This window comes from Grampus griseus, assembly GCF_964374135.1.
Source record: "Grampus griseus genome assembly, chromosome: 8".
Taxonomy (NCBI): domain Eukaryota; kingdom Metazoa; phylum Chordata; class Mammalia; order Artiodactyla; family Delphinidae; genus Grampus; species Grampus griseus.
Window position 1 is genome coordinate 67,184,251 of NC_139002.1, and position 10,310 is coordinate 67,194,560.

General features: G+C 43.6%; 1 protein-coding gene across 1 annotated transcript; it reads right to left on the reverse strand.

Moving 5' to 3' along the window:
- Positions 1-6,828: 6,828 nt before the first annotated feature.
- Positions 6,829-7,690, reverse strand: LOC309826370 (small ribosomal subunit protein eS1-like). Its single transcript, XM_082660484.1, has one exon. The coding sequence runs from the start codon at positions 7,559-7,561 to the stop codon at positions 6,878-6,880; it is 684 nt and encodes a 227-aa protein (XP_082516610.1). The 5' UTR covers positions 7,562-7,690; the 3' UTR covers positions 6,829-6,877.
- Positions 7,691-10,310: the final 2,620 nt, after the last annotated feature.

A 10,310-nucleotide genomic window follows, 5' to 3' on the forward strand; every position in this document is an offset into this window, starting at 1 on the left:
TCACGTCACGCAGAAATAAACTAACTCCATCTTTCGTTTTTATCCTGAAGAAGGGACATCTCTTCCTACTTTGCCCACAGGTGCCACCTGGGTCTGCCAGGCCCTTCCCTAGCTCAAGGGGACACAGCCTTTAGCGCCACCACCCATGTGGTGCCCTCCGTGCCCCTGGGTAAAGTGTCAGCTCTCTAGTAGCTACAGCTCTGTTCCCAGGATCAGCCTTGACCTGGACCCTAACTCATACTCATCTTAGTCTCTTAACCTTGGGGCTAGACCCAGACCTGTGGCCCTGCCTGGTGTCCACTGTGTCCGAGCCCCTTGCCTGCAGCTTACCTGCCCTTCAGAGTGCTCAGCCAGGGGCAAAGGCAGTGTCCAGCCACGGCAAGCAGAGAATTGAGTTGAGAAAACACTTCTGAAAGCAGACCTAGGGAAGGGGTGGGGTACAACTGGAGAGCATTTGCGATATGGCATCCTTTGACACTGTGGTCCCACTCCAGGAAATTTGTGCTTAAGAGAAAATCAAGGATGTGTGCACAGATTTTGCCAGAAAGATTTGAGTTGAAGCATTGTTTGTTCTAGCAATAGCTGGAAATAAACCAAATGAACATCACGGGAAGGAGTGACAGATCACAGGCAGCCCTCTGCTTTCATACACAGTGAGTGTTCCCAGAAATGTATCCAAATGTCAAATATTTGGAAGTTGGACACCTGCTTATTTTTAAAAACTAACAATAGCTTTTAAAGTTATGAGAGATGTTTGTATTCCCCACTGGCCCCCAAGTTAAAAACATTATCAAATCACTAAACATGCCTAACCCTTTAGACACAATCTTTAATAATATGTGTCTTAGTTTGGGTTTCCCCGAAAATAACACGAGACAAAAAATTGAATGCAGTGCAGGTAGATTATTTGAGAAGTGACCCCAGGAAATGCTGATTTGGGGTGGGGGGTTAGGGAAATGAAAAAGGGAAGGAGAGAAAGCCGAGAAAGGGTGATTCTTCCAGCAAGTTACCACTGTGGGCAACTGGAACTTACCTCTACCAGGGGCTCAGGGAAACCATGCAGAACATTCCTCTCCCCAGGGGTGGGGGAGTTGGGGTATTTATCCACCACCGCCCATCAGTCATTGGCTGCAGCTGCTCCTGAGGGTGTGGGCTTCCTAGCACCAGCCAGAGAAAGCCCTGTGGCAGAGTCCCAGGGGCTGGGATGGGAAGCCATGTTGGAGTGCCCAGAAATGGGAAATGCTGAGGGGAGTCTGTTACAGTATGTGTCTAGATTCTCTATGTTTTTCTTTAATCTGTTCTTTTCTTTAACAATTCAACCTACAGGTGGCAAAGTAATTCAGAGGATATTCATTTGAGAATGAAGATTTCCTGCTTGATTTCCCATCTTTGTCACAGTTTAATAATTACTAGCATCAACATTTCTGTTTCTATTTCCCACTGGTTTTTATAAAATACTAAGTCCCAAGTGCAACCTCCAATTAAGTGCATAAAGAATAACAACAATACCTAACACCTATAAACACATACTGTGGGCTAGATTTACTTAATCCTTGCAGCAATGCTATGGGGTAGATATTATTACCGTTATTGTTGCTTCATAGATAAAGAAATGGGGGCTCAGGGAAGTTAAGTAATTTGCTCAAGGACATTATGGGCAAAGCCTGGCAATCTTGCTCCGGAGCGCATGCTCTGTCTGTGTGACTGCTAGAAATGGTCCCCCAGCTGATTGATGAAAGCCTGAGTGTGGCACATGACAGGGAGTTGAGGGGTGTCAGTATTAATGTATATAAATGTAGATTTTTCAAACTTGGATATATCAACACCATCATGGCACAAAACAGTTGATGGCTGTAGCAGGTCCAAATTTAAATCTGTTAACTCGGTTGGGCTTGAAACATTGTTTCATCATTTCCACAGGCTGAAATGAGTATTATTTTAAGACACATTGCACCAAATGAGGGAAATTTATCTCAGTCAGCTGGGGGGCTGCCTTGACCCTTTCCCAAGGGATGAGGAGGTGTTTAGCATCAGACATTAGGGTGGGGGGTTGCTTTGCCATTTGTTAGTGGGCCCCTTGTGCACACCATCTCCACCATCCTGCCCCAGAATCCTCCTTGCGGGGGGCTGGCTCTGTAGCAGTACTTCCATGCCCCTCAAAGTCAGGAGCACTGCCACTGTTCCAGCCACTCTTGAAGACCAGTTTCCCTCTACTTTCTGAGATCAATGCCTGCATCTATGTGAGACCACTGTCATGCCCCCCACCTCAAAACGCCCCACGCACTCCCGCCTCCCCTGCCCACCTCCACATGCAGGGACTCTGCCTGGAAGAGGGAGGGGAGGGAGGGGGGACTAGTGCAGGAGCCCCTCTTTAGGAAACCAACAGCAGCTCAGCTCTTGTCCTAGCCCCTTTATTTCTCCTTTTCTCCCATCGAGGAAATCTTTCTTTCTTTCTTCCTCCCTCCCTCCCTCCCTTCCTTCCTCCCCTCCTACCTTTCTTTTTTTCTTTCGAGACTAAGAACAACAGCTCTGCCTAGTGACTGTATACCTCCAAATCCAGTGTATTATTCAAGAGAAAGAGTCCTTTCTCTTCCCACTGTTCCGGTTATCTATTGCTGCATGACGAACCACTTCCAAAACAGCCCCATAAAACATGCATTTTCTTTTGGTCTAGGGTCGCCAGATGAAGTACTACAGATATTTGACCTGTAAGTACTGTACCTATTTAAAGTTAAAAACATTAAAATTTATCTTTAGGGCTTCCCTGGTGGCGCAGTGGTTGAGAGTCCGCCTGCCGATGCAGGGGACATGGGTTCGAGCCCCGGTCAGGGAGGATCCCACATGCCGCAGAGCGGGCTCGCTGAGCCTGTGCTCTGCAATGGGAGCGGCCACAGCAGTGAGAGGCCCACGTACTGCAAAAAAAAAAAAAAAAATTATCTTTAAACACTATATGGATAAAAATTTAACCCCAGTTAAATTTGAATTTTAGATCAACAATATATAATTTTTTAGTCTAAGTATGTCCCATGCATATTTGAGACATACTTAGACTAAAAAACTACTCACTGTTGATCTGAAATTCAAATTTAATGGAAAGTCTTATATTTTTGTGGGGTTTTTTGTTTTTGTTTTTGTTTGAAATTGGGCAACGCCGTCTTGGTCACAGTTTTGTGGGTCAGGAAATTGGGTGGGGTTTGTAGCGGTTGAAGGGTGCCCTACCATGGTGGTTCTCCATGCACGTGTCTGGTGCCTGGGTACTGCATGGCCTCACACTCCTCCTTCAGGTGAAGTCTCATCCTCCAGGGCTTTTCCATGCAATTAAGGACTCTCACAGAAGGGCAGGCTCAGGTAGTCAGACTTCCTACACGGAGGCTCTGAGACCTGGCTCTGAGAACAGGAAATGAAAGCTGCCAGTCTCCTAAATCTTGGGCCTGTCAGTCGGTGCACTGTCCCTTCCTCCTTATTCTATTGGTCAAGCAGTCACAAAACCCACCTGGCTTCCACAGCAGGGGACATAGACCTCACTTCTTAAGCGGAGCAGTGGCAAAGAATTTGCAGTCATCTTTAATCTATTGCACCCACTGAGAAGGAATAGATTTTCGGCCACCCCAAAGCTTGACTACTGTGTGTGTTTCTCTCTTTCAGCATCCCCTTCCTAAGGCAATGAGAACAGCTCGTTTCAGCTTCTGTCTGGTTGGGAGAAGGGTCCTAGGAAAAGAGGATATTCAGAAAGGCAGGGGAATTTCAGTTAGTGTTTCAATGTATGATTCCTCAACAAAACAAAACCATAGGGTTGTAACAAAAAAAAAATCATAGGGTTGAATAATATATAACAATTCAGAAAGATATGAATAAAATATTAAGTGTAAAAATCAGGAGACAAAAATGTGTTTACAGTATAAAGTTTTAAAAAAATGTTACAATATAAATGTTGGAGAGCTATATGCAAAAATACTAGCAGTAGTTTATCTGTAAAAGGTGTGATTCTGGCACATTTTATTCTTTCTGCTTGTACATGTTTTTGATATTTTATAAAATGAATATGTGTCACTTTTAATTTAGAAAAAAAGAGGTTATCATAAAATAAAACAACAAGGAATCCACCGTCCTCCTAATTATTAACCAGTTCATTCTTTGTACAAATTCTACTGGGTATCTATCATGTACCAGTTTCTATTCTAGGCACTGGGGATTCTGCCATGAACAAGCCAGACAAGGTCTTCTCCAGAGCCTCTGGGGAGAGCAGGCCCTGCCAACACTTTGATTTTGGACTTCTAGCCTCCAGAACTTGAGAGAATTTTCTGTTTTTTTTTCAGTCACCCAGGTTGTGATAATTTGTTGCAGCAGCCCTGGGGAACTAACACAAGCCCGTTATTCCTTGCATCTTACTAACCAATGATATAGATTTCCATTCGGAAGTAGGTAATCTAATTGTCCCCACTTTACAGATGGGGAAACTGAGATTCTGTGAAGATCAGTAGTTTGTCCCAGACCCCACAGAGCGTGGCTTCCACAGCAGGGCCAGGGCTCAAACCCTGGTTTCTCGTCCCCAGTGTTTAGGCTGTCTCCATGATGCCACAGCTTGTAGACCTGGGTTTCCAGCAGTTTCTATTAAGTCTCATGCAACTGTTTCTAAGGTCATCACTCCCTGTCCTGCCTATCACCCTGCAGTGACAAAGAAACCAGCCCTGGGGGACTCTCTATGACAGGAGTACCTCCTCCTCTTCCCTAATGAGGAGGAAATTGTTCTTGCATCAGGCCCTGCCCTGTTCCTGCATCTCTAACTGGCTGCTGAGTCCACGCTGGGATGAATGGGACTCAGACAGCTGTTTCCAGGTGTGCTCACTGCCATTTATCAGCAGTTGCTGATAAGCCCTCTACATCATTTTGTTTAGGCCAGGGTGTACCCCTCACTCAAGAAACCTCAGCCTCTCCTCTGACAGGCAAGGAGCTAGTGCCATTGTTTTCTTTAAACAACTTTTCCTCCAGATTTTAAAATAAATACATGCTTTTTGAAAAACAAAAACAGAAAAGATAATGAAGGACAGAAGAAAATAGAACTGACTTATAGGCACCAGCAGTTCTTATTTATAAATGTGCAGAAGGAAAAAAAAAAAACTATGTTCAGATATGCATCTGGTTATGCTGCACATACAGACACATTCACAGAGCAAATTCAACGATGTTTAAAAATGAACAGTTTAAAAAAAAAAAAAAAAAAAATGAACAGTTTTACATAGACTCTTTTTCCTTTTGGAGAAATCTGGCCATAAGAAACAGTTTTGTACTCTATCCTAAGCATTTCCCCAAGGTTGTTAAAAATTCTTTGTAAATACCATTTTTAATGGCTGCACACTATTCTATCAAGTAGATCACCACTTACTAATCATTTATTATCTGTTACTAAGCACTCAGATTTTTTTCTAGTTTTTCATTAACTTAAAGAAAACACTGTTGATTGGGATTGACATATATACACTAATATGTATAAAATAGGTAACTAATAAGAACCTGCTGTATAAAAAAATATAAATAAAATTAAATTAAAAAAAACCCCACTGTTACAGACATACTTGAGATAAGACTTTGTGTACCTTTCAGATTATGCTCTTGGCCTGAAATTATTGGGTTTAAGGCTATACACATAACAGTTTTACAGCTTTATTGAGGTACAATTTAGAAACATAAAACTCACCCATTGTAAGTGAATAATTCAATGCTTTTTAACAAAGTTATACGGTCATGCAATCACCTCCGCTATCCAGTTTTAGAGCATACTTGTCACCATAAAACATTTCCTCAAGTTCTTTAACTGTCAAACTCACTCCCACTCCAGCCCCAAACAATCACTGATCTACTTGATATATAGATTTGCCCTTTCTGGACATTTCATATAAACAGAATCATGCAATATGTACTCTTTTTCTACATGACTGCTTTTACTTAGCACACTGTTTTTGTGATCCAGTGATATTGCATAAATTAGGACTTTCTTCCTTTTTACCGCTGAGTAGAATCTCATTGTACGGATACACCACATTTTGTTCATCTAGTTATCTGTTGGTGGAAATGTGGATTGTTTCCAGTTTTCGCCTATTAAGAATAACATAGCTATGAGTATTTATCTACAAGTCTCTGTGTGGACATGTTTTTACCCATTTCTCTTGAGTAGATACCTAGTAGTGGGTCATATGGTAAGTTTCTATTAAATTTTTGTAAGAAATCACCAAACTATTTTCCAAAGTAGCTGCATCATTTTACCTTCTCACTATCAATGTATCAAGGTTACACTTGCTTCACATCCTCACCAACACTTGTCGTTTTGATTATTGCCATTCTGATAGGTATGCATTAGTATCTCTTTGTGGCTTGAATTCACATTTTCTTAATGACTAATGATGTTGAGCATCGTTTCATGTGCTTCTTAGCCATTTGTATATCTTCTTTGGAGAAATGTCTATTTGAATCTTTTGCTCTTTTTTTTTTTTTGCGGTATGTGGGCCTCTCACTGTTGTGGCCTCCCCCGTTGCGGAGCACAGGCTCCGCACGCGCAGGCTCAGCGGCCATGGCTCACGGGCCCAGCCGCTCCGCGGCATGTGGGATCTTCCTGGACCCGGGCAGGAACCCGTGTCCCCTGCATTGGCAGGCGGACTCTCAACCACTGCGTCACCAGGGAAGCCCACAATTTTTTAATTGAGTTGTATGTCTTTTGTTGTTCTTTATACATTCTGGAAAAAATCCTTTATCAGATACATAATTTACAAATCTTTTCTCCCAATCTTTGGCTTGTCTATCATATTTTTATTATTTTTTTATTTTTATTTTTTTAAATATCACAGATGAGGTCTTTTATTTGTCACCATTAAAAGTCTGATTTTTAAACAGATTCTTGGACTGGTAGCTCATGTCCATCAGCTCTTTCAACTTTAGCACCTGTCTCGTCCCCAGTAGCTTTTCCAGAACTACTACCTTCACCTTGTAGCTCCATGAGTTTTCCCAATTCAAACTTGGGTTTCTTCAGCATTTTTACTTTTCTAACAAAGACATCATGGAGTGGATAAATAGATTGGCAGGCCTTTTCTATGTCTTTTCCAATGCTGTCTGGAATCAATTTATTGACCACTTCTTTCAAGTCATTTGTCTCCGCCTCTCGGGTCATGATTTCCATCATCTTCTTGTGGATCTGGCGGACCTGCTGGTGCTGGGCATAAGAGGTCTTCCAAATCTGATTATTGTGTTTTTTAGTAAAACCCACACAGAAGAGACGAAGCAAATAACCATGGGTAGTCTTGACATCAACGTGAGCTTCAGTCATGGTCTGCCATTTTATGACCATGGAGCACATTTTGTCACGGGCAAGGTCCATGCCATGGAAATTAGTCAGGCAGTTTTTGCCCTGAACATCCTCAGTAATAAGCTTGAATTTTCTACATGCAACTTCATCATTCTGCAGATCATCAAGGCTCACTTCAAACACACAACCCTTGAGGCCCTCAGATGTGATTTTGGTTCCTTGAGTTCTCGTGACTAGTGTTTTCCCAATATTTCTTACATTGAACATAGCTGGTGCTTTCACATCATACCAATCTTTCTTAGAAAATGGGTCAACCACTTTCTTCTTGGCTCCCTTTTTACCGCCTTTTGTAAGGCGCTTCTTCTTTCCAACCGCCGTGGTGCTGCTCTGAGATCCAAAAGGCTATCATAGTTTTAAATGATGTTTGTGGAAGACCAAGTTTTTAATTTTGATAAAGTCCAATTTATTTTTTTTGGATTACCCTTTTTTGTGACTTGTCTACGAAAGCTTTGCCTTACATAAAGTCGCAAAGATTGTTTTTCTCCAATGATTTCCTCTAGAAGTTTTACTGAACATAATTTGAAAATGATTTTTGTTTTTTCATTTTGAATATAATCCATGGTAATTTTAACAAATTAGAAAATATAGATGAACAAAAGGAGGAAAATACAGGTCACTCATAATCGCACTAGCAGAATTAAGCCACCATGAATGTTTTGTTCCATATGTGTGTATTGGTTATCTATCGCTTTCTAACAAATTACCCCCAAAACATATTTATTATCTGAAAGTTTCTGTGGATCAGGAACCTGGGAGCACTTTTCTGGGTGCCTTTGTCTCAGGATCACTCACAAGGCTGCAATCAAGTTGTCAGTGGGACAGCAGTCATTTCAAGGCTCGATAGGGAGAGAACGCGTCTCCGAACTCACTTCCGTGGCCATCGGCAGCCCTCAAGTCCTCGCTGGCTGTTGGTTGGGGACACCGACTCCTTGCCACGTGGGTCTCCCCATAGGCAACTTGCAACATGGCAGCTAGCTTCCCTGAGAGGAAGAGAAGGAGGTAGGGCGCCCATCAGAAGCCATAGTCCTTTTGTAACCTAGTCTTGGAAGTGACATTCCATCATTTTGCTCCCTGGTCTATTCATAGAAGTGAGTCACTAGGTCCAGCCCACTCACAAGGGGAGTGGGGATCACGAGACCATTTTAAAAGGCTGCCACATGTCCTTGTTCGTTTTCTCATGAATTAGGAGGCACATGTTTACCTGTGAAACATACAGATGCAGGGGCCCCTTTCTCGATTCTAGATTCTACTGGGTCAGAATCTCCATGGGAAATGCGTCTTTCTGTAAGCTTATCTTTTAAAATCTTTACCGGTCACTCTAATAGGAGCCAGGGTTGAGAGAGTCACTGGCAAATATAAACGTAAGTGGATGTTTCCCCACATGGATTACAACTGTGCATATTGCTTAGAAGTGTGTTTTCCCCCTCAAACAGGCTTGAAGATAAATGTGCCTCAGTTCCCAATGTGGGGCTGCCATATCCTCTGCTTCCCAGGAGCTGTGTCCAAGGGGCCGTGCCTAGCAGTCATGACCTTCACTTCTAGGGGCTTCAGGGGAGCTAAGGGGGTGGCAGAGGCCGCCTGCCTCAGTGTTTGGCTCCAGAGCAGCTCTGACATCTATTCATCTGTCCAGAGGACACTTTTAGATGCAAGTCTGCTGGTGGGAGGACTTTATGAGAACAGGAATCCCTGGCTGTGAAATTACTGGCATTTCATGATGTGAGAGAAGATTTACAAGCTGCGTGCTGTGCTGTGCTATAAAACCAAGCCCAGCAGTTATGCAAGCAAGCCTGCAAGGCAGGCAAAACGCAGGGAGGTGGCAGCTGGAAATAAAGGAAGCCACCACCCCACTGTGCCTGGGACCCCCCTGGCCCTGACCACGCATGCACGGGGGGCTCAGGTCAAGGTTCCTTCAGCCATATCCGCCTTCTGGGGAGGCTCACCTGGTAGTCACTTGGGAACAAATGTGCAAGTAGTGTTATGTGAGGTCATGGACTCAGAATGGAAGGGGTTTCAAAGGTCCCTAGGGACCTGATGTTCCCTTAACACCTTCCTTGCTAAGGCACCATTCTGCTTCTTGATATTCACCCCTATGACCCAGTCCAAAGGAGACACCCAGAATGTACTCTCCCACGACCCTATTTAATTTTTTTTTATAATTAAAATTTTTTTTTGTCTTCCCCACTAAAATGCAAGCTTCCTGACAGCAGGAACCTTGCCTGTCTGGTGCTCAAAGTATTGCTGGACCACAATTCGTATATGTTGACAGAGCAAATGAAAGAATGGATATTTGGATACTTCCAGGGGTGGGGAGCTCACCATCTTACAGGCCAGCCTGTCCTATGCCTGGATGGCTCTTGGCTCTTCCTCACCTGGCTGCCATCCACCTCCATGTGGCCTTCCTTCATTGTCCTCATCTGCAGGACGCCCTCTGAACAAGCCCCCCTCTTCCCCATTGCAGCCATCCAGAGATTTGAAAACAGTGGCCACCTGCATGCTTTTCAAGATGAATGTCACCATTTCTTTCGGCTCTCTCTCATGTATCAGTGCCCTCCTAGCCATCCTCCTCCAAAGGGCTCTAATGGGTCACTGTCCCTCAATAAGTTAGGTTAACTCTTTTGAGACCCTTAGTAAATCTTGGCAGTTTGCAGATTCTGAGACCCTTCTCCCCCAACAAACATTTAGATCATTTCTTTTTTTTTTTTTTTTGCGGTACACGGGCCTCTCACTGTTGTGGCCTCTCCCGTTGCGGAGCACAGGCTCCGGACGCGCAGGCTCAGCGGCCATGGTTCACAGGCCCAGACGCTCCGCGGCATGTGGGATCTTCCCAGACCGGGGCACGAACCCGTGTCCCCTGCATCGGCAGGCGGACTCTCAACCACTGCGACACCAGGGAAGCCCTTCCTTACTTTCTTTTTTAAATTTTTATTTATTTATTTGGCTGCGTTGGGTCTTTGTT

Bases quoted from the DNA above. Each gene is read 5' to 3' on its own strand.
- LOC309826370 (XM_082660484.1), bottom strand. From the start codon at position 7,561: ATGTTCAATGTAAGAAATATTGGGAAAACACTAGTCACGAGAACTCAA.